The sequence below is a fragment of the Ictalurus punctatus genome, chromosome 19 (assembly GCF_001660625.3).
Source record: "Ictalurus punctatus breed USDA103 chromosome 19, Coco_2.0, whole genome shotgun sequence".
In the NCBI taxonomy this organism is placed as follows: Eukaryota; Metazoa; Chordata; class Actinopteri; order Siluriformes; family Ictaluridae; genus Ictalurus; species Ictalurus punctatus.
The window spans coordinates 19,113,938-19,139,405 of NC_030434.2; the positions used below are offsets into that span (position 1 = coordinate 19,113,938).

The 25,468-nt window shown below is 37.2% G+C and overlaps 1 protein-coding gene across 4 annotated transcripts in view; it reads left to right on the forward strand.

Annotated features, from left to right (window-relative positions):
* Positions 1 to 23,937, forward strand: part of tspan11 (tetraspanin 11) — a 29,428-nt gene extending 5,491 nt beyond the window's left edge. For 2 of the 4 annotated variants that reach the window (XM_017494622.3, XM_017494624.3), the window contains exons 3-9: positions 4,534 to 4,725; positions 8,082 to 8,156; positions 8,869 to 8,973; positions 10,833 to 10,991; positions 12,358 to 12,444; positions 16,362 to 16,486; positions 21,613 to 23,937. In XM_017494622.3, the coding sequence (XP_017350111.1) occupies positions 4,534 to 4,725; positions 8,082 to 8,156; positions 8,869 to 8,973; positions 10,833 to 10,991; positions 12,358 to 12,444; positions 16,362 to 16,439 (696 nt within the window). In that variant the 3' untranslated portion in view covers positions 16,440 to 16,486; positions 21,613 to 23,937. The remainder of the gene's footprint in view (positions 1 to 4,533; positions 4,726 to 8,081; positions 8,157 to 8,868; positions 8,974 to 10,832; positions 10,992 to 12,357; positions 12,445 to 16,361; positions 16,487 to 21,612) is intronic. The other 2 variants (XM_017494623.3, XM_017494625.3) reach the window with 2 other exon arrangements.
* The last annotated feature ends 1,531 nt before the right edge of the window (positions 23,938 to 25,468 follow it).

The following is a 25,468-nucleotide window of genomic DNA, read 5'->3' on the forward strand; positions in this document are numbered from 1 at the left end:
TTTTTCATATATTAGTGAATTTTTGCTGCAACGATATAAATGACGATATGAACTATATACTATGTAAATTTATAATTTGTTATTTGTTGCTCACCCTCTACTGTGAACAGTGCAATATTCCATTTGTCACTTATCTGTATATAAACGAAGTGTTTCTCATCTGTATATATTCATATTCATCTTCATCTGTACATACATTGAGGTGTTCATAGTGTACATATTACCATTATTATTATTTTTTTACTATTTTACTATTCTTATTTTTCTATTCCTATTATATACATATATAATTATTTATTTCTTTTTAAACATTTTTTTCTTTTCTGTTCCTATTTAATGTGTGTTCTTTCTAATCTGTTTGTGTAATTGATCTGCTGTAACGAGGGAATTTTCCCAGTGTGGGATCAATAAAGTTTTATCTTATCTTATATGAAAATATTAACATTCAACACTATTCTTTTTGAACACAAGTCACTTCAGCATATAGTCTCGAGAGCCGTGCAAACACAAACATCGATCCACAAAAAGTAAGACTTGATCCTGACATCATCAAATACTAAACTATACCAGTGAAGTATGCTTAAAAAATAGAATATGAATTTTATTAACAAATTCAAATACTTACAGGATTCATAATCTAACCCCAGGAAAAATGTTTGGAAATGTTGTAAAAAATACTTTTCTTCTGTAAAAGTGCATATACTGTTTAAATAGTGCAAACTTAGCAAGTCTTAAACTATGCTGCAAAACATCAAAGCAGTATATAAACATGATGATAATTCAAATCAAGTACAAGTTTGAAATGTAAACACAGATTCTGACTTTATTCTTAAACTACATACTAGGGTTGGAATGCCGCCTTCCCACCCCATGCTTGTTCTCGTTCTGTGTGTGTGTGTGTGTGTGTGTGATGCCCACGTTGTGGTGCGCAAACACGTCATCAACTATCTCGTCAATATCGTGGGATGACATTCTTATCGTGGGGAGGAATTGTCCTGGTATATATCATGGATGATGCGATATGACACAGCGCTACACTAGAGACAACTTTCATAAATGTTAAATGAATGTCTTCTTAGAGAACGCTTCATCATATCAACAATTATATGTCTTTGTTGCATAAGAACTTTTTTTTTTTTAACATGCTTTTTTTTTTTTTTTAGTAATCTTAGATTGTGGTGAGTGTTTGCCATACAGGTCCCAGTGAATGAGCTGTTACTATAGTAACGATAGCGTATTAGCTTGAGCACGTTAATATAAACCTTACAGCCAGCACTACTGTCAGAGCTGCTGTTATTATTGTTTAAAGCATATAACATTATGTTCACATCAGTTAACCCCTGGTCCTCTTCTGGGGCTAGGAAAGTAGAAAACACTTTGTTTTTGTCAGAAACAAAGAGCTGGTTTGTGCAGTGAAGTGGGCAGAGTGGTATGCGGGGTAGCTCATCAGGCACAAGTCCCCGGAGGGTGTGTCTGATTCTGCTTTGGCTTTTGTTTGGACTTAGAAGGAAAGGGAATGGAGGGCTGGAATGTGGGAGAGTTCACTTGAACTTCCTCGAATGATGAGGGTGATAAGGGATAGGTCAAGTAGGAAAGAAAAGAAATGCATGTACAACAAATTATACTGATGTTTAAAGGTGCAGTCTGTAGATTGTAAAACTGCTTCTTTTTTTTCTTTCTTTTTTTTACAGCTCTATTGAGCATCTAATTTTAACAATGTCTTAGAAACAAATTTGCAATGTTTTTCAATATTGACAAGTGTCAATTATTTATTACAATTATTTATTTGTTTATTTCATTTCATTTCAAGCCTCTGTTTGCATTCCTTTTTTGCCCAGAAATTGTTCCTTCCTAATGGGAATGGAAATTCTAGACTAAAAATCAGACAAATATAAGGCTTTTTAAATCGTTTGTGATTTTTAAAAAAAAGTTACCAAACACATTTTGGGTAAAACGTATATTCATACTTATTGAACAGGGAAAGTGCGTATAGTGAAATGGCATAAGTCAATTATAAGAATGTCAAGGGTTTCATCAATAACATTTCTTATACCATGTTGCTGTTAAAGTCTCTATTCTGATCTGGTCAGAAGGTGTTGATTTAATTTATCCAGTGCCAGCTGCAAGATGAAATACATGCTTATATGAATGTGCTTGTTCTGTTATCATTTCTATAGTAACCAATAATACACAGGATTTTGACTGTAGATGTTTGCATCATGTAAGTCTAACAAAACATTAAAAAATGCCGTTATTTATCAAAAAATATGTATAATCGTTCCTAGTGTATAGTGAAGCTTTCTATAAGGACAGAGTTTATTTACAGTAGATATAAAAAGTCTACACACCCCTGTTAAAATTGCAAGTTTTTGTGAAGTAAAAATTCAAACTATATAAATCATGTCAGAACTTTTTCCACCATCAATACGAAATCATTTGTTGTTGTTGTTGTTTTTTTTCGGGGGGGCAAAAGAAAAAAAAACTTGCAATAACCTAGTTATAAGTGTGCACACCCCTAAACTTTCTTGAAGCACCTTTTGATTTTATTACACCACTCTGTCTATTTGTGTAAGAGTCTATCAGATCTTGACTTGGCAATATTTTCAAACGCTTTCTTGCAAAAACATTCTAGATCCTTCAGATTGTAAGTTCATCTCCGGTGCATAGCACACTTCAGGTCACCACACGGATTTTTAGATGGATTCAGGTCTGGGCTCTGGATGAAAAACATTTGATCTTCTTTTGGTTAAGCCGTTCCCTTGTTGATTTGGAGGTATGCTTTGGGTCATTATCATGTTGAAAATTGAAATTCCTTTTCTAGTAGACACCTGAAGGTTTTGCACTAAAATCGACTGGAATTTGTAGCTATTCATGATTCCGTCCACCTTGATAAAAGCCCCAGTTCTGGCTGAGGAAAAGCAGCCCTAAAGCATGATGCTTCCACCACCATGCTTCACCATTAGGATGGTGTTTTTTTTTTTCGTGCCAAACATGCCTGTTGGAATTATGGAATTATTAATACCCTTTTGATATTGGTCTCATCAGACCATAACACATTTTGCCACATGGTTTGGGGTGATTTATTTGGGCTTGGGTGTTTTTTGTTAGAAAGGGCTTCCATCTAGCCACCCTACACCATAGCCCAGACATGTGAAGAATATGAGAGATTGTCATCACATGCAGAGAGTAATCAATACTTATCAGATATTCCTGCAGCTCCTTTAATGTTGGTGCTCTTGGCAGCCTCCCTCGTAAGATTTTGTCTTCTCCTTTTGTGTATTTTGGAGGGACATCCTGTTCTAGGTGATGTCACTGTGGTGCTACGTTTTCTCCAGTTGTTGATGATGGCCTTTACAGTGTTCGATGGTACATTTAATGTTTTGGAAATTCTTTTGTACCCCTCTCCTGATCTATTCCTTTCTACAGTGAGATGCCGTACTTGCTTTGGAAGCTCTTTCCGGACCATGGCTTCAGCAGTCAGAGGAAACCAAGAAGATATGAAGAAAACCCTACAGAACCAGCTGGTCTTTATTTGGAGTTAATCAGAACAGTTTCATTGATGACAGCTCTATGATAATTACTTTTGAACATGAGATTGAATATGATTGGTTCATTCTGAGCGCAGTCACTTCCCCAGTTATAAAAGGGTGTGTGCACACTTATGCAGCCAGGCTATTGGTCGTTTTCGATTTGTCCTGTTTTTCTCTAAGATATTTCTGATTTGTTTTTCACTTAATTTTTATATGGTATAATTTAACATTGAGGGTGGAAAAAGTTCTGACATGATTTTATCCAGTTTTCTTTTTTTTTTTTTTTACATCACAAAAACCTGCCATTTTAACCAAGGTGTGTAGACTTTTTATATCCACTGTAGCACGAATGGAAGGAGTCTCCAGTGTCAGCACTTTGCTCCACCATGCAGAATGCTTTGCGATTAATCAGATAAGTCAATCAAAAGGGAACGCTATTCTAGCACAAATGATAACAGGACCTAGCTTGTTCCATAACAATAAATGTAACTAAAAGTACGGTATGTCATTCTATAATGTTTAAAAAATTATTCTGTGGTATAATTTGAAAAAAGCAGCATGCTGTTACAAGAAAAACGCTTTAGGATGAGCACACCCCATAATGTTTTATTCCTTACATGTTTTACTTATCTAAAAGCTTTCTTTTTTTGTATACGATCAACAACAGCTTGACTTGTTTGTGTAACAGATTGAGCGGCAGGTGTAATGTGAAAAGTGCTATATAGTTAGGTTTCATTATTACATATGACATCTTAAATGTAAAATCTGATGTGCTTTCAGATTTAGTAATAGAAATGACTCAGAAATGACAATGTTATGAATAAATTAGGAACGCTCATTCATGCTCATCTATAAGGCAAGAAATCTGATGTCTCTGGTATCCTCCTTTTTGCATGAAATTGCATAATAAAATGAAATTTAGCATTTCGATGGAAAGGCCAAATTGTTCCTTGCTAATTATAATACCGCTCATTTCCCTCTCTCGCTTTCTCTCCTCTTTCAGATGGGTGGAGGGGTCGTGATGGGGGTGGGGATTTGGACTCTGATTGATAAAGGAGATTATTTGAGCCTGCTGGCCTCCAGCACGTTCGCCGTGTCAGCATATATCCTCCTGCTGGCTGGTGGCCTGGTCATGGTCACGGGCTTCCTGGGCTGCTGTGCCGTCATCCGCGAGCAGAGGAGCCTACTTTCTACGGTACGCTCACCTTTCCTGATCCTCCTATAGATGAGGCGATGTCCAGAAGCTAAGCTATTTTCCACACTAACAAGATTGGCAATGTTATTTTTTTTTAAAAAAAAGGGAAAAAAAAGTGGATAAATCATGTAATTACATGTCTGGTTAGTCGCCAGCTTCCTGTCCGCTATCTGACGGCTTGCTGCTGATTCAGAGCAAGACAGAGCGACAAATGAGCTGACAGACATCCCACTCTCCTCCATTTTCTAAAGCAGAGAAAGAGAGAGAAAGGTTGTGACTGCTATTGCAGTGGTTCTATTTATAGCTGACCCTCTCTGTCTTGCCTGATACTCAGGGAAGAAAATGTGCCACCTTTAGCTTTATCTCCAGCTTCATGTTCTTTCTTTTGTGCTGTTCAGATTGCGTTGTTAATTTGGCAGCTTGATTTACTCCTCTGAAAGTCTGCGACTGACCTTTATTCCTTTACACACCTTAAAAGGAAACAACTTCTCTTATTGTCCTTTTCTTACATCTGATCATAAACTCTGAAACCCACACACACACACACACAAACACACTGGTCACAGCTAGGAGAGCGAGCAGCTGTACGCACTGTTATGACTGGCCTTGAGTTCGCCTCTATAAAGGTTTTGCCTCCTCTCTTGCTGACAGGTTGGTATAATTATCTTCACCTGTGTGTGTGTGTGTGTGTGTGTGTGTGTGTGTGTGTGTGTGTGTGTGTGTGTGTGTGTGCGCGCCAGCTGCTCTCCTGACATCGACGCTGCCTGTGTTCGTGTTCTGTTTGTTTGTTTTTTTTTCCCTTTCTGTCAATCACTCTGTCAATCACGCCCATGTGAAGTCTTCGTCGCACACAAGCTGTGCACTGTATGTTATGTTTAAAACATATGCTTAAAATGTTTATGAAGATACAGTTGACAGGTTCCTGAATTTAATGGATGCCAGAATTATTAGCTCTCTTAAAGAAAATGATAACTATAAAATAGGCATTGCAAATATCCAATCAAACAATTGCTTTAGTAATAGCACTAAATATGAAATAGTACTAAATACTCACTGCATCACTGTTATCACTGCATGGACTAATTATGTCTAATTGCGTTCCCTGCAAATACTTGCTTGGAAGAGTTAAAGGTGCAATCGCTCATTTTCCTAACTGGAACCTGGAAAATATGTAGAACTTGATAAACAAAAAAAAAAATTATTATTGCGTTAAAGCATATGTATTATGTAGCTGAGAAAACCGTTTTTTGAAAAACCGCTTCATGGTCTGGAGTATTTGTGTTTTACACGGTCCTCTCGTCAGTCATTTTGTAGACACTCCCTAACTCTCGGCTGTGAGGTAAGCTAAACGCTATTGACTATTTACAAAGGGGGTGGAGCCACACTATATGTCCTGCACTGACTTCCTGTTTCAGTGGAAATTACGTCAACCCTTCACAGGTACTTGAACTATTAGAAAACTAATCTTGAAAATTTTGTTGACAAATCTTGCGTAAATTGCAACATCGATTCCATTTTTGGTGTCCTATCAGCATCGGTGCTGTAGACTGTTATGTAAATACATTTATTTTAATATAGTGATGTTATTTTTTCACGGGGTTTACGCTTCAATTACGCACAAATGAAAAATGCAGCAGGATGGATGGGTGTGCTTTTTTTTACGGTGCGCCTCACAGCTGGCGTTGATGAAAATGAAGCTTATGTCTGGCTAGAAGATGCTTCATAAATTTTGCATGGGACTTGTAGTGCATAGACAATCAGGTGATAGTCAAGGAGACTGTAAATGACCAGGCACTGATAGTACTGCTGAGTCCGTATGCAGCCAGCACGTGCTTTTACATTGATAATAGTTTGTTTGCCATTCCTTTTTTTTCTTTATCTGACAAAAAAATATTCTTGTCACCTTTTGTGTACCTGACTTTCATTTCTTTATTAAAAAGACACTGTAAATAGCATTTGATATGTATAGTACTGGCATGCTTCTCTAGTGTTTACTGAATACATTTGTGCCTAGTAATGTTAGACTTCTACTGACAGTTACATTGTGATAAAAAACATATGCAACAAACAAGTCATGAAGTTGTATAAGTCTCAGACACACTAAAAGTGTGGTTTGTGTAGATTTGAGTAAACAACTTTTTTGTCAACCTTGATGTAGAAGTCAGGGGAAAATTATAATTATATTACAATTATATACAATAAAATATAAAATATACAATTATAATTGAAGGTGACATGGCTGGATTTTGTTTGATTACTTTTAAATTAAATAGTGATAATAATTATGCAGGGTGTCCCAAAGGCTTCATGCATTGGGGAACTTAACACTTTTTATCGAAAAGTCTTTCAAAAATTTTCATACCTAGTTTATATATATATATATATATATATATATATATATATATATATATATATATATATATATATATATATAATGTATTTATTTTCATATAGCCTTTAAGAACCCCTATTGACAAAAGGAGAACGTATTGAAATCATTCTCATGTCTGGACCGGGAAGCTGTCGCAAGGTTGCGATGGACTTTAACAGGAAACATGGCGAGCACATCTCACACGACACTGTTGCTAAACCTATCAACAAATTAAACAAGATTGGAAGTATTGTGGACCAACAGAGAAGGAGACGTCCATGAACATCCACTGACGAAGGCACAACCCACGTGATGCTGGCAAACATAATCCCATCTATATGGAGACTTTTGCGACATCGTATAGATTTTGCTGTTCGCTAGGCAGATTATTTTGGGGTTTTGTCGAACCAAGTGCAACAGCACCACCAGTGTTCATAAGAAAAATACGCAGACTGTTATGAAGAAGCAATAATTGAGCTGATTTCTTTCTAGCCCAGACTGTAAGTTCATGCAGTCTATCAGTGACAGTTGTGGGTGTAATGAACATGAACCTGGTGGAGTATTTACTCTGTCATCATCCGTTTCACTAAAATGCCTAAAGAAACTAAATTAGGTCAGATGAAAACACACGGTGTCATCCAAAGGACAAATTACACAAAAGAACAGACCACGGAAACACAAGAACGAAAGGATTACAGTTTGTTTATCATGTTTGGTACTCGGAGGAAACGTCATGAACCCTGAATGCAGCTGTCTATGTGTGTGTGTCATACTTCACCCTACATCAGTCTTATTATGGCATCAATGAGACCTTGTGATATAATACGATGCTCAGCCCTAATAGTTTCATTATTGAGCTTTTGATAAAATATTGCAATTCATTGGAATAATTCAGACCTTGATAGCTAAAGGAGTACTGTTTGTATAAAACTGTTGCTGTAACATGTGGTTACTGCCCTTACTGTTTGCTCTTTTCATTCTGCAGTACTTCTCGTGTTTGCTGGTGATATTCCTGATCGAACTTGTTGCTGGAGTTCTAGCATATGTGTATTATCAAAGGGTGAGAGCCAACCCCCACCCCACACACACACACAAAGACATACACAAAACGCACATAACTGTAACTTCACCAGATCTTAAGACAAGATGATCTCGCCCAACGGAAAGTTGGCCGATATGCCAACAACGCCTAGTACATTTTTTAAAATCAGTTTAGTTACATTTAATGTTATGGAACATTTAGACAAGTTAGTTCCTGTTATAATGTTATTGCAGTTATAAAGAAGTGTTCTCTCACCAGCCTGTATTTTTTTTTCTCTGTCTTAAAGTTAACAAAAAATGCAGCTTGCCATGTTACAGAGAAAGCTGACTCCCAAGTGGAAAACCTACTAATCATTACAAAGCTCTGACACTGGAGACCCCTTCTATATTGACAATTATACATTTTTCTTTGCTATATAACAACAAATTTTTATTGATGTGGAGATTATTTTGAGGACAACAGCACTGTGGTGTAAGTACTACTAACTGTTATAGCAAATCTCCAACATAGACATTTTTCATTTCTACATTGTAAAGCATCACTAATAATTGTATGCTGGTGAGGATTATAGATCGCTGTATCACCCACTGCATCTCTCCTTTTCTTAATCTCACACCCTCAAAGCCTCTCAAATGTCTCACACTCTTGTACTTGAGTATGAATTTCTTTCTCACTTCTCTCACTTTATTTGTAACTATTCTTGTCTTTGTCTCTCCTCACTTTCTTTCAGTTGAGTGAGGAGCTGAAGCAGCACCTGAGTAAGACAATGATGGAGAACTACGCTCAGCCGGGGAAGGAGGGCATCACTCAGGCAGTGGACCGACTGCAGCAGGACGTAAGACACTCCAAATCGAAATCCTGACGAGGTCATAGGGTGATAATTCAAAACTTTGTCTGGGGATAAGTGTATTTTTTTTTTTTCCGTTCATATCAATGTCAGCATGGGGCTGACCACAGTTAATAACAAATATCTAAATTCTTATTCAGCTAATAGCTGTTAAAATAAGAACATGACAATATAAAACATAATATATTTGTGGAAAACAGGAATAATACTGCACTCTTGTGAGTTTTTTCAATTTTTTTTGTTAACTGAGATCTTATTCAATTAATAAGTGCACAGCCCTCTTTCAGTCATTCCACAGGTTTTTGGGCCATTCGAACACTTCTTGATCTTCTTCTGAAGCCATTCATTGATTGATTTGGATTTGTGCTCTGGGTCGTTTTCATGCTGGAAGGTGACGTTTTTCTTTGTCTTCAGCTGTCTAACAGAAGCCACAGGGATTGTGCCAAAAATAGAATAGTGTTTGTAGCTATCCATGATTCCTTCTATCTTGACTAGAGCCCACCATGAGTATGGTGTTCTTTGGGTGATCAGCTGTCTTTATATTATCATCCCCAAAAAGTTCTACCTTGGTCTCTTCAGACCATAACACATTTTGTAACATGGTTTGGGATGATTTAGTTGGGCTTGGATGTTTTGGGTTTTTTTGTCCATGAAAGGGCTTCCATCTAACCTACACCATAGCCCAGACATGTGAAGAACACGCGAGATTGTTGTCATATGTAGAGAGCGACCAGTACTTTCCAGATATTTCTGCAGCTCCTTTGATGTTGCTGTACGTCTCTTGACAGCCTCGCTGATCAATTTTCTTCTTATTCTTTCATCAGTTTTGAAGGGATATTCTGTTTTTGGTGATAGCGCACTTGGTAGTGTCCTGTTTTCTCCACTCCTTGATGATGGGCTTCACGGTGTTCCATGTTACATCTAGTGTTTAGGAACTTCTTTTGAAAATGAGATCCCATACATGCTTTATAAGCTCTTTGACTATAGCACTCAGATGACACAAAGATGTCATCCAAAAAATCCTACACAACAGCTGGTCTTTATTTGGGGTTAATCAGAATCACTTCACTGGTGACAGCTGTATGATAATTACTTTTGAACATGAGATTTAATGTAATTAGTTCATTCTGAGCACAGTCACATGCCCCGTTATAAAAGTGTGTGCACACTTGGGCAACCCGGTTATTGTTTTTTGTTTATTTTTCTTTTTGTCCTTAAAGTGTTTCTATTTGCTTTTAGATAGAATTTTCTCGGTTGCCATATCACTTTAAATGTGTAAAAGGTCTAACAAGATTTATCTTGGTTTGATTTTTTTATTTTTTACATCACAAAACCCTGCAATTTTAACATGTTTTATACCAATTGTATATTATATTACATTAATTAAAGGGTGATCTATCATATTAGTTAAATTTAAGTTCGTTCCTGGTGTCACTTATAGCAGCTATAAACACTCATTCCTTCACCAGCCTCTGTATTTTTTCCCCCTATCTATGGAATTTCTCAGAAACAAAATTCTGCTTGTAGATAATGTCATGTTTCCAACTTTCTGACTATTACAATGCACTCACACTGGAGACTCCTTCCAAAATGTTATGAAGGTTTCCTTACATAAAGCTTTAGTATATCAAGGATTATATATACCTTATCTTTGATGAATAACAACAACGTTTTAATCTGTTTTTCATTATTAGTGTTCGATTATGTGAAGCATCCACCATACAAGTATACAAGTGTACAACTGTAACGTACAGTATTAGAAGGAGCACATGAATATAAACCTGTACTACAGTTCGAGCTGCTGTTATTGAGAATTAATCAAAAGCTTATGTCTTTTCACATTGCAGTTTAATTGCTGTGGAAGCAACAACTCCTTCGATTGGCAGCACAGCGTGTACGTCATGTCCCCGGAGTCTGAAAACAGGGTGGTTCCTGACAGCTGCTGCAAGACCGTGACTGATCGCTGTGGCCAGAGAGACCATCCTTCCAACATCTATAAAGTGGAGGTGGGTGTTAGAAAGTGAATATTGGTCTCGTTCCCACAGAAAGTGATTTTAAATGAGGTAAAGATGTATCCAGCTGAGCTGCTGCTTTGTTTGGTAGAGCTGTAATATTGCTAAACTTCATAATTCGTTTAATACGCCACTTGGGGAAGGTTTGGATGTGGAATCTACAGCTGTAAGTCTAGCAGGTGCTCATATTGACGTTATAGTCTGTCTCTCTGGTCTGAAGGGAAGGTGCTAATGCTAGGGCTAACTCCCCACTGAGCCATGTACATAGCCATTTACATTACAAAATCAGTCCACAACCTGATTAGCCCCATGGGTGAGATTTAAGAGAGGGATGTAGTCATACATCAAAATCTGTTAACTTGATGAAATCTTGTAATGTCAGATGACAAGGAGTAAATATTTGAATTCCCTAAACTCCCAAGGCCTGTCAGCGGGTCCAGCCTTATTTTTCTTATTCATATGACTACACCGCTTTCCAAATCGTTTAACTGTTGTTGCTGAATAATATGCGTTAGAAAAGTAACTGAACAAGCAGCCAATTGTTTAATGGGAGAAATTGCAATTATTCTGTTAATCAGTGACTAGCCATAATTTATATTCACTAGTTAGCTAGCTAGCTAAAGAAGGACATTGTTTTGTTTTAAGGGAAATTGTTTGTACAGGTCCGCGAAGTGAGTTTACTAGCCTGGTGCTCTAAAACCAATGGTAATGAGCTAACCAAGTAACTTTAACTAGCTAGCTAAAAGACAGTGTGGATAACTAAACTGTCCTGCTTCATCACTTCCGGTGTGTCTTTATATTATCAGATCCATATGTTTTGTTATCTGAAATGTGCATTTTATCCAGTTTTATTTGTATTCCAGAGCTTGCAGGACATTGGCTTGCTCTTTACCATTAACTGTGTGTGATGTATATGAGGTGGCATATAACAGATGTGTCCATTTAAACTATTGGAAAGTTTAAACACACACACATTTCCTGTCTCGAGCTCTTCCATGTTGGGTTAATATGAAATTATGTGCCGTCAGCTTTCTGTGATGAACCAATGAATCCTAGCTAATGAGCTTAGCAAAGGAGAAGGTGTTTACAAACGGTTTTAGTTAATAAAGCATTTCAGGTTTTGTGGTTTTTACCTGATGAATGCTCCTGCATTCACTCCTGCATGGTCTTTAGCTTCTGTCTGATTGAGAAGAAAATATGGTGCCACGCTTCTATAAAATGTGTGTAGTGTGGTCTGCACAGGAAATGAATCAGGCATGTGTGTGAAGGTGACCTGCTATCACCCAACAACAGCACAGCACAAACGCTCCAGGCATTTGTAGCTGTTCTGTGAAGTTTGAAGTGTTGTTGTGTCTTGCAGGGTGGCTGTATTACTAAGCTGGAACAGTTCCTGGCTGACCACCTGCTCATCATCGGTGCTGTAGGGATCGGTGTGGCCTGTCTACAGGTAATGCCTTCTTTATTAGAGCTCTGTATCTTTCCGATTGTTCACAGCTGTTATTTGTCACCTGTATTTAATCTATTGGAAGATATTTTCCATATATTCCATATTCAGCAGCACTGTGGTATTAATATAGGGCTATGAATTCCTCATAGCCCTATATTAATACCACAGTGCTGCCGAATTCTCAATTCTGATTGGTTGATTAATTTTCTATAGCAGTAGTGCTAACAGAGCTGACTGCAAGGCAAATCACAGATATAATATATATATATATATGCACACACACACACACACACACACAGTATAAGTGGAACAAAACACTTTGGGACATACTGTTGATTAGTTTCCTAAAATAGTATTCCCTCTTGTGTTTTATTCCATGCTTAATGCATCCCTTGGGCTATTTATGAGAATTGTAGCTGCCAGTAGTTCTGTAACTATTTAAAAAAAAGACAATCCACCTTTTATATCTTTTTTAAACTATATAGTATGCTATTTAAAACATATGCCACTGAACCTTTCCAGTAGTCCCCCAAGTAATTTAATATATAATTGGGTTCGTTACTTTACTATTATTATTATTATTATTATTATTATTATTATTATTATTATTGTTGTTGTTGTTGTTGTTGTTGTTGTTTACTGTGTGATACTAAAGATCTGACATGTAATAAACATTTACAATGGGAAGATTTAATTCATGAGGATTCAACCTGGGAATATTATGTTCTTAGCTGCTATTTAATTATTGTTAAGGAAAGGCTAAAATGTCCCCCTGTCATCATCAAAAGTTCTTTACAGATCATATTTTACATGAACTATAACGAGGTTGTGTTAGCTGAAAATAGGTGAATTTCCAAAATAACTGGTGGATTTTCACTACCAAACAAAGATTTAATTAATTGTTCTTTAAATATCAATGCTGCACATTTTAGAGTTTCCCTTAGGACATTTTATGTTGAGCACTTGAAGTGGCTTTTAGGTCCAGTATAAGAATACGTAACACCACAACCATGAACCTAAACCGAGCCACTGATTCAATACAGAACAGTTAGGCACATAAACATTGATTTGATGTTTAAGTGCTGTCTAAAATAGACGGTTATCCAGAGCTATGGGCCAGTCTGAAATGAAAGGCTATTTTTACCTCATACCTCAAGTAGGCAGCATTGACAGATCCCTCAGTACTGCAAGAAGAGTGAGGGGAAGAGAAGAAAGAGCCCCCACGGCTAAATGCAGACTTCCAAGTTTAGTGTTTGCTCACTGTTGGAGTGTTGGCTGCTATTGATCTATTTGCTCTGAGTAAAGTCTTTAAATAAACTCAGGCTCTCCTCTCTTTTTTGAGGTGGATTGCACTATACATCAAGATCTTTGAGTTGTGAAGAATATGACCAGTTTATTCCCTTTAATTTTTTAAGTATTATACTGTTGCATTGAGATGCATTGAAACTGTTCTGAAATCTTATGGTGGCACAGTATCTGACTGTGTAAACATTACACAATGAAAGTGTATGGTCCAAGTGTGGAGTTAATGTGACACCAAATAATAGTCAGAGAAACAGGCCAGGTAAAGATTCAAAACGCCAACAACTGGTAACCAAAGGAGTGGGCAAATACAGCAAACACAGTAAACTGTCTGAGATACAAGAATGTCTAACACAAAATGTATGACAAACAGCTCAGGATTGCAGACACTGCAGTTGGAAAACTTCACAAAGATTGACTGGAAAATGTGTTTATTAACACTCCGTACGTTTATATGGACAACAGTATTAACCAGATTAAGGCGATACTCTGATTAAGAAACTAATCAGCAATGTAAACAGCAATTTTTTTATTACCTTAATCCGACTAAAGTCGTACTCGAAGTAAACACAAATGGAATTAAAACGTTTGGAGTACTCCTGTTTTAGTCGCATTATCGATGTGTGTTACAGACATGTACACACCTTAATCTCACTATTAACGTTGTGTGGGAGTTTTCACTGCATTTTGCGACAGGACACGTACACGCATAGAAAAATACAAGTATCTCAGCTGCAGTATAGTAGATAAGTATGCCGTTTGGGATGCAGCCCATGGCTTCAAGTAGTCGTCTATTTGCACGTATAGCATGACAAATAATTAACTGCACTTGAAGCTTTCGTAAAAATTAAAAATGAAACACCCAAAACTGTATACGGTACCATAACGAAGACGAAATGTATGTCTATACGTGAAATTCTGGAGGGAACATCGGACGGCTTGGCGTGGGGACATAATGATGTGTGCTGTTAATCGATCTATGTTCTATAACATGTAAAACCTGAACATGAAAGGAATCTTCTAAAAGCAACTAATGTAAACACCTTAATCAGAATATTGTCTTATAAAGTCAGTTTATAAGGTAAACTCTATAAGTAAGTGATGGGCAGCAGGTGAGCCATGTAACCCAGAAATGGTGCTAGGGACCTCTGGTGGTGTGGAGTGATATTGTCAGGTGAGCCCGTGACACCAATCCAGTTTATATTGCGCTTTCATTTCTGAGCAGCTGTCTGTATATAAATATATGTATATAGAATTTATTGACATGAGTGATACAAATGCAAACTTTGAATTTCAATGGTTTCTGTTTGAAATAAGAAAAAAGATCCAACCTTTTTTTCTTTTTTTAACAAAAAGAAAGAAAATAAAATAAACAAGGCTATGTCAATGGAAAATGGAATGTTATAGCTGAGGGTCCAACAGCTGCTCAAAGGATCACAAAGGGATGGAGGAAGTCATGAAGACAAAAGATGGGAAAACAACAATATTTTACAAATAACAAGAATATTAATGTATCTTCTAGAAAGAGAGAGTTTTTTTCCCCACTGAACATTTAGCCATATTTATTACTTGTGCTAATGAGGAACTGTGGAAACATGCTAAATAAATTGTTAAAATAAATAAATATAACTTTTTTTTGTTCTAAGGGTATACAAACTTTTGCTCTCCACTGTATATTAATTGCCTTGTGTTATCAGCATCCAAAGTGATATTGAATTTATGCATGGGATTTTCTTACCAAGCTCTTGTCCTTTTTCCAGACGGCAATTACAGCATTATTTTCCGATGAATACGACTTGTTTTTGCTGATAACGGTACAGTAATCAGTTCATAATAAATCAGGAGCGAGGATGATACCAGCTGCCGTAGCGATGATCTGGTGTTTGAGCCAACTGCACCAGTGAGTCTGACTGTCACCGTGGAAACCATTGAATTGTTTTGGCAGTCTACTATTGAAAGTGTTTTACAGCAAAATATAAATAAATAAATCAATCAATAAATAAAACTCAAAGTGGGCAGAAGCACCTTTAAAGTGAGTGCAGTCATTAAATTGATGCTCTTCAGTGAGCTGGGATTATTATGCTAATAAAACACAGTATTGCTCCACAGAGAGGTCAAGTGTGCTGTAGCAATAATTGTGGAAAAACAGGACGAATAGGCATGCAGGTGATCTTGATAATGTCTCATTTCAGACTTGGGCTTATGACTGGAGTATTTTTATAGACGTTAATCTATATATTGTCTGTCTTTGTGTATTTTATGTGTTGTGTATGTGATGTGATATTGTATTTCCCACAGTAATTTCTCATAAATTTATGGCATAAATTTGTGCTGCAATTAACATTTATGTTTCAATACTTTTGTCATTTGTCTGCGTCTTATTATCTCTCTCTCTCTCTCTCTCTCTCTCTGTATGTGTGCAATGATATTTTCTCTTCCCTCAGTAATATTTCATAGATCGATGAGTATATATTTGTGCTTCAATTAATATTTATGTATTTTAATGATTTGTCTTTTGTCTTATGTTTCTGTCTTTCCCCACTCTCTCTGTATGTGTATGCTCTCTCTGTCTGTCTGTGTGTGTGTGTGTGTGTGTGTGTGTGATGGTTCTGTAGTTAGCAGGAGCACTGTTGACTGCCTGCTTTATTTATCTGCTTTATAAAGAAGAAGAAGAGGATTTCTCTGATGTTTGATTGAACAGTCCCTTTATTTGGCTCCTCAACAGCCAAGTTGGCGGAAGGTCTGCCATATATATGTGTGTGTGTGTGTGTGTGTGTGTGTGTGTGTGCTCGTGTGTGTATGTGTAGGTGCACATGCATGGTATTGCAGCATGTTGTCATCACCTCACCATGGCTGTGCTTTCAGGCCTTGAATACAGAAAGTGCTTGTCCTGTTGCTCGCACATCACAAGGCTCAAGTCAATATGTAGCGCAGCATTGCATGGCTTATCTTCCTTATTCAGCCCATAAGTCATAATCATAGAGTATACAAATATATGACTCTTTCTGTTTAGAAAAAAATCTAATACAAGGTGTACATAAGTGTGTAAGCCATTGTAGGTGTTTTCCTTAGCTTAAAAATATGCTACTTTTTGGTTTTGCACAGTTTTGAAGGAAAGTTCAAAAGCTTTCAACTTTTGCTGGACACTTTATAAGACAATCTGTGCAGCCAGAGAAGTGTGTTTGATATTTCTCCCTAAAGAGATAGAAGAACAAATCATTTTTTAAGTATTTCCAAATATGGAATATGAGCCACTGAAGTGACATGGTGTTTTTTTTTTGTTGTTGTTTTTTTTTACTATGAATATTTCATACTTTTTGAAATAACTGTGGCCATAAATTAAAATATTAAGGTAACATGATGATACACTTCATGGCCAAATGTATGTGGACACCTGGCCATTACGTTGGTACATATGTTGGTCTTCCCCAAACTGTTGCCACCAATTTGGATGCAAAAGATTGTTGTTAAATGCTGTAGCATTAAGTTTTCCTTTCACTGGAACTAAGAGACCAACACCTGCTCCATCATGACAATGCCCCCGGGCCTTAGCACAAAGCGAGCTCCATTAAGACATGGTTTGTCAAGGTTCGAGTGGAATAACTTGGATGTCCTGCACAGAGCCCTGACCTCAACCCCCCTGAACACCTTTGGGATGAATAGGAACATTGACTATGCGCCTCCTCGCCCAACATCAGTGCCTGTCCTCGGTAATGCTCTTATGGCTAAATCTCCACAGCCACACTCCAAAATCGAATGGAAAGCCTTCCCAGAAGAGTGGGGGTTGTTATAACAGCAATGGGGAATAAATCTAGAGAATGGGATGTTCAACAAGCACATATAGGTGTGATGGTCAAGTGTTAACATACTTTTGGCCATATAATGTATATGTATATACAGTGAGGCACGTCTGAGTTTACTACAGTTATAAATATACAGATTTAGAGCCTCTTCATATGTGAAGACAAACCAAGACCTTAATTTTTTTTTTTTAGATTTCTATAAAAATCCCCCCCCCCCACGATAAAAAGACCCAAACTAGCCCCATACCCCCCGCACCCTCCCCCACCCCACCCCCAGTCTTTCAGTTGCTTTAGTATGCTGAAGATCCTCCTCCACTTTTCTGAGAGAGATGTCTTCATTGGTTTCCACCTGAACAGCAAATGCAGAGCATACCGCAAACCATGTGGACTCGGCTTTAGCCAACTTTTGATACTTTGTATTGTTGAAAAGGATGGTGAAGTGGATTATACTGATTATCTGATATAGGATATACTGTACATTATGTACTTGGAGCATTTCCTCTTTCCTCTCTGATCCTTCTCTTTTTTTCCCTCTTGACGCTTTTAAAAGATTGTCTCACGCACAAATACTCAGCCACAACTACCTTTCATTAATTATTTGTGACTTCCCATTTATGGCTAAAGTAAAGCCAATAATGTTCCTTCATTACTGACAAGTGAAAGAGTGAAAAGATCTCGTGCACACAGGAGGATCCGTTTCTGTAGCTCGGAAGGTAGATCTGATATCTTTGTCATGTTGCATTGACGTGTGATTGGAAGCACACCTCTTACTGTCAAATTGTACATAGCATGACAATACTGTAACACGTATAAACTAAGTGGAAGATCATATGTGTGCAGTTTTTATCTAAATCAAGACATTTTTGGTGTTTTTGTATTGGAACTATGACACTTGTGTATGTAGCTAACAAAAAGTCTGTCACCCAATTCTTCTTCAAGAATACATGCTCAAATCATCATACATAAAGTATACTTACTTTAAAAAGCCATCTTAAGCCCAAATGTATTCATTTTTTAATTTTCAGTAATACAGGTCAGGTCACGGCTCCAGAGCATATCCCGTACACAAAGCAGGAATACACAGTGGCTACTCCTCTATCGCAGATCACTGTGCACACATGCATTCACACATTCATTCACACCTAGGGGCGATTTATAGTAGCCAGTTCACCTGTAGCTTGTGTAGCTGTGAGGAAGGTAGGCAGTTAAGGCCAAACGTTTACATAAATTCATTCTAACATTAAATACAATCAAACTCTTTTTTTTTATCAACTCCACACATTTCATGTTACCATACAGTACATGTCCTGTGTAAAGTCAAATAGGGTATCTACTTTATTTCCATAGGAAGTCATTTCAAAATAATAGCTAAAAGATTTCAGCTTTTATTTACTATATCAGATTTTCAGAGTTCAAAAGTTTGCACACACTGTTAGTATTTGGTGGCATTGCCTTTTAATTGCCTGAACGCTTGGGGTAGCCTTCCACAAGCTTCTTGCAGTACTCTCTTGGAACGTTTGCCCGTCCTTCCTGACAGAACTGGTGTAATTTAGTCAGGTTTGTGGGCCTCTTTGCTCAGACGCACTTTTTCAGTTCAGACTACAAGTTTTCTATGGGACTCACGTCAGGGTTTTGTGATGGTAACTCTAATACTTTCACTTTATCTTTAACAACAGCCAACTTTGGAGGCTTGCTTAGGATCATTGTCGTACTGGAAGACCCTGTTGCAACCAAGTTTTAACTTTCCGACTGAAGTCTTGAGGTTCTGTTTCAGTTTTTCTAGAAAATTCTTCCCATGATGCAATCTATTTTCTGAAGTCCATTTTCCAGCAAAACACATCCACAACATGATGCTGCCACCCCCATGCTTCACAGTTGGGGTGGTGTTCTTTGGATTACAAGCCACACCCTTTTTCCACCATGCATAGTGCTGAATATTATGGACAAACAGTTACATGTTTGTTTTGTCTGACCAGAGAACTCTCTTCAGAAAAGCTAGTGATCACCTGCAAAGTTTGTCAACCCAGTCCAGTTTTTTTATGCCAATCCATGGCGATGTTGGACACTCTTAATGGTAGATGTACGTACAGTATTTGGTACCTGGTGCCTCCAACATCCTTACCAGATCCATTTGCTGTTGTCTTGGAGTTCAGATGAACCTTTTGGATTCAGCATTTTTATTTTTGCATACAGTTGTTCGTACAGATGAGGAACTGGGCTTGTGGATGTTCAGTTTTTTTGTTGTTGATGTTTTTTTTGTTTGTTTGTTTGTTTTTTTTGCCAAGTTGCTTGGATTTTCTCAAGGTATCACAGGCGAAAAAAAAAAAGGCATTCTCTCTAAAGATAGGCCTTATTCAACCACAGGTGCACTCGCAATTAACTCCTGTTTAAGACAATTTGTCAACCAGAAATATGTAACTGTCTTCCAGATGTTTAAAGAGACAGTCAACTTGCTGTATGTAAATGTTTGACCCACTGGAATTCTAATATAGTGAATTAAAGCTGAAATAAATCTGTCTCGTCATGTCTAGGTGTATATAAACTTTTGGCCTTGGATGAAGTACATGTTAGCCTTCACCCTCTGTAATTGATAGTTGCCATGTGATATAGAATTAGCATGTGGGTGGGAATTGGCAGATTAACAAATTGGGGACTAAATACTGTAGAAGTGGGGGGTTGGGGGATTTAAAGGAATAGTCTGGAGTATTTATTTATTTATGTATTTATTTATTTATTTATTTAAAGAATGTCTATCAGCAGTTCTGCGTGTCATTACGTAAGAACTGGATGAATTTTTAGGAATATATTTACATTATGTGTGAATGTATTTATGAAGAAGTGTTTGATAGAAACAGATTTCTAGTAATTAACTATATTATCCTCATAACTCCTTTTGGAAATCTAAAGAAGCAAACATCCAACAAGTCCTAGCTGATCAGCTGCATCAGGGGAAAGGAAAATTATGTGGTGGTTTTTTTTTTTTTTTTTTTCAGTGTACTGTTCATTTAAAAACCCATTTTGTTCAAGTCTTTTTCAGATTTCAGTGGTTTGTTTTTCAGGTTTGTCCTCCTTTAGCTCCGCTCTGTTTCCGTGTTTTATGGGTAGGAGGAGGTTCAATTATTTTTATAGATATAATCGCCCACTATAGTACTCCAGGATACAGCCTGTACAAAGCCTTCCCCTCTTAAAAAGAAAGAAATAAATACATTATATATAAAATAAATAAATACATACATTATATATAATCTGAAGATCTACACAGATCTTCAGATTTTACTCTTCAGATTTTTATTTGCAACTTTGCCAGCCTCACAATACACTATATATATATATATATATATATATATATATATATATATATATATATATATATATATATATATATATATATATGTATATATAATTTTATTTGTAATTGAATGTTTACAAACAGGCTATGTAACTCTTTCTTTCTGATTTTAACAGTTGTCACCAGTCTAACTCTTCAAATGCATGCACGTGTATAGATACACACTCCCACACATGCTAATTGACCCGATTGCAGAACTGCTGCCATAAGAGCTGCTTTACGCCTCGGTTCCCATAGTAACTGGATGCTGCTCAATCTCCTCATCAGATGCTTCAATAAAGAGCTTCTACAAGTGCCACCATGTACACATATAATAAGGCGATATTTAAAATCGTGCATTAATTTGCTAATAAAATGCTTAGGCTAAAGAAATATTTGCCTTAAGAATGATGCTAGAAACTAAAATATATGCAAAACAGCATGGTGTGTCTACTTTATTTTCTCTTTTCTTTTTTTTTCATTGCGATTATGCATCCAGTCACTTATTATAAATCCAGATGCCGATAGATGAACATTTCTTCACAGCACTGACCTTCAAGCCAGTAACTAACTGCATTTTTGTCATTTTTCTAAGTGCTCAGTACAGAACAATGCTTCACTAGAATACAAATATTCATCTATGGGTTTCTGTGATGCATGTGCTAATTCATTTCTATGCAACTTTATATAAACGTGTTACATGTATGTATGTGGGTTGTTTTTTTCTCTCTCCAGATCTGTGGGATGGTGTTTACTTATTGCTTGCACAGAAGGATAAAGCTCGACCCGTACTGACCGATCAGCAGGAGCGCTACGGGTTGCCTCAACTGCTTACTGCCAGTCCACACACTCGGTTTTTCATTCCTCCTTTTCTTTTCCTAAACTGCATGAATGTGTTCTCCTTCCAGTGTACTCTTACATGAATGTCTTATTCCTTTAACCTTCTATTAATATATTATTCATTCAATTATTAATATATTTTCTCCAAGGATTTTGCCGCTGTAGGAAGCAATGTGGAAGTCTCAGCAAGAATGTAATGGAGTTACAAGCTAGTATCCCAATTACACACAAAAGAGGCTTTTTATAATCTTAAAGAAAAAAAAGCTTCTTTTTTTTTCTTTTCAGAAAAGAAAAAAAAACAGAATCTATTTTTCCCTCTGTGAGCACTGTGTATGGTTAACTCTGTATTTGTAACCGGTTTAAGCTGCTACCTTTATGCAACTAGATGTATTTTATTTTTCTTGAGCTTAATGTACATAAAGCATATAAAGGTCATTTGATGCAGTCAAAAGTATTTTAGCATTTTCACATGAACTATGAATAATAGGTGTAGTAGCATATGTTCTGTTAACACAATGTGCACTGAGAGCCTTGAAAAAAGCTAATGAGAAGTTAAAAATAAAACAGGGATGGACTATAGCAAACTCTGTAAGCACCCTATGGAACCTTGTGTAAGAATTCACCCCACTTAAAATATTCCTCATTTTGTAGTGTTTACACTGTGAACCTGGATTTGACTTAATTGGGATTTTTACCATTTAATTGAAACAATATATCTAACATTCGTAAGTGCAAAATGGTCTTTCATTTTGACACAAAGGTTTTAAAAAAACAAAAACAACACAAGCAAAGATTTGTTAGTTACATAAGTATTCACCCCACTGGGTCAGTACTAGCTTGAGCCACCTTTAGCTGCAAGTCTTCTGGGATATGTCTCTTATAAGCTTTGTACATCTGGATCCTGGTATTTTTGCTCATTATTCTTGGCAAAATTGCTCAAGCTCAGTCAGAGGCACCTGGCATTTTTAATTTTTGCCACAGATTCTCTATCAGATCGAGCTCTGGGCTTTGAGTTGATCACTTTTAACACATTCAGGTTCTTGTTGTTGAACCGCTTCAGTGCTCCTTTATAATCCTTGTCCACTTGGAAGGTTTTCTTCAAGGATTGCCCTGTATTTGGCTCCATCCATCCTGCCTTCAGCGTTGAGCAGTTTTCCAATCCCTGCACAGGGAACATTATGCCACCGACACCATGCTTCACAGTGGCAATCAGAGTGATGATCAGTCTTGAAATTCTACCAAAGATATGATCTTACCCCTTTTAAGTCCATAACATTTCCAAGATGTAACACTGCATAATGTGGAAAAGCTCAGGGGTGGTACAAGACACTGTATTTAACAAGTAGCATTCCCAAGACACACATATATTTGGAAATATAGAGCTCTTATTTTCACTGGCTGCTTTCTTAACATAGCTTGTTTGAAACCTGTTCCATGTTTCTTGTAATCTTTCTAATGTCATGTGCCAGCTGTTTGTAAGCTTCTCTGTCCGTATATTTTTTTATTATCTCCAATTCAGACATCAGGTGCTCAAACAGAGCACTGATAACTGATGCATTAAACTGCAGGAGTGAACTTTTCTTATCTTTTCAAAGAGGCCTTTAACACACAGCTGCCTTTGATATTAGAGCTTTAAGGGCTGCAAAGCTTCAGAGGTTTTGAGGTGTTACATACATGCAAGTCATTAAGTCTCCATCAATTATTGAAGCAAATATGTACCATAAAAGATCAAATTCAAAAGAATTTTGAGCCACTGCTTAATGTGGTTACCATAACAACCTCCATCTCATTGAAGTTCAGTGCCATTGGTGGAAATAATGCAATCTTTGCATTTTATTATCAGCAGTTGACGTTTTAAGCTACTACTTTTTATTTGGTTTGTATATGCAGTATATTTGTATGTAAATGCATATTAAGGCACTTGGGTGGATGGTGCAAAAAATAATCTCTGCATGTCAGATGTCTGACTATGTTTCATTTCACTGGTTTATCACTTATTCAGCTAGATACTATAACACTATATTGTAATACTATGATATCTGTCCAATATGTCATATATTTGTTGCCTAGATGCCTTTAGACAAATATGTGCCTCTTTCAAAAGACTGCAGATGTAGCAATGGCATGTACTGTATAGGTGTGCATACTGATCCTTGTTACTGAAAATAAAATGATTTGGGGATAAATCTGCTAAATACAAATGTAGTGTTTTTATGTTGAGACTTTGCCACCTCACTGCTTCAGAGTAACGGGTTCGATCCTGAGTTTGGGTGACTTCTTCCTGTGTCTGTGTGTGTTTCCTCCGGCGTCCCATCCTGGTGTATTCCCACCTCACGCTTATTGTTCCAGGGATCCTCCAGAACCCTGATCAGGATAAAGCAGTACTGAAAGTGAGTATTTAGTATGTGTTGTACTTTGGCCAGCAGGTGGAGACAGAGACAACATGATCACCTATATACCGGCCTAACTGGTGTGTTGGTGTACAGCAGTGGTCGCCAACCCTGTTCCTGGAGATCTACCTTACTGAAGACTTTAGCTCCAACCATAATTGCACCCACCTGACCATCTAATCATTTCCTTAAGTCTTAAGCACGATTATGGTAGGATCTAAAGTCTTCAGGAAGGTAGATCTCAGGAGCAGGGTTGGTGACCACTGGTATGCAGTGTATGCTTTCAAGACAGTCATGCATGAAAAAAAAAAATTGATATATATTTTTATATATTAACATAGTTTTGACATTTGAGGAATATTTAACATGATTTTGAGTTCAGCTGGGGTCAAAATGTGGGCCTGTTTCATAGATGGATTAGTCCACGGTAGTCCTGACATCACATGGAAACAATTGGGAAAGTTGAGAAATGCAAAACATTCAAAAAGCATAGGTCAGAAGTCCTAGAGACAGTAAACACATATTTCTCACAGTAAGAGAACTCGATTCTGATTCTGTAGCAGAACACCTTTATTTAACCTGTTAGAAGATATGTCCTGAGTGCTGATGAATTCCTGATCTGGTTGTTCAGAAGGTCTTGATTAATGTTCTATAACAGCAGCTACTTCACAGGTACTAGTATGGCAGACACAGCACATAAACATATTTTTTGTGGTTGTCAAAAACAAGGCAACTTATTAACTTTAAGTTAAAAAAAAAAAGAGAGACTAAAGAGGAGGTGACTGTTTAAAGCTGTATGTTCCACAACAGTAAATGTAACAATAAACAGATAAGAACTGTGGCTCATTCTTCAGTAAATAAAAAACTGTCATCATTCCCGACTCTGCCCTGTGTGCGCAGAGCTTGCATGTTCTCCCTGTGCTTCAGGGGTTTACTCCAGTTTTCTCCCCAGTCCAAAGACATGGCACCCCATCCAGAGTGTCCCCCGCCTTGTGCCCCAAGTTCCCTGGGGTATGCTCCAGGCTCCCTGGGACCCTGCCTGTGTAAGATAAGCAGCACAGAAAATGATGGATGGACAACGCTTGCAGTGGTTTATTCTTTATGTAATGCATGGAGAATGATTCATGTACATGTGGGTAGACGTGCCAAACTGCCTCCCACCCCAAACTGTACACATCATGCATAAGGAAGACATGTAAGAGTGTGAAGCCTCGCAGAACCTACATTGTAAGTGAAATGTACAGTGTGCGCTGTTGAACATGCAGCAATGTTATTTATACAGGATGTTGTTTCACTAAGAATCGCGCATCCTGAGGTTGGTAGGATGTAGGCCAAAAGGTTTTATTCGCTGTCTCTGTTGT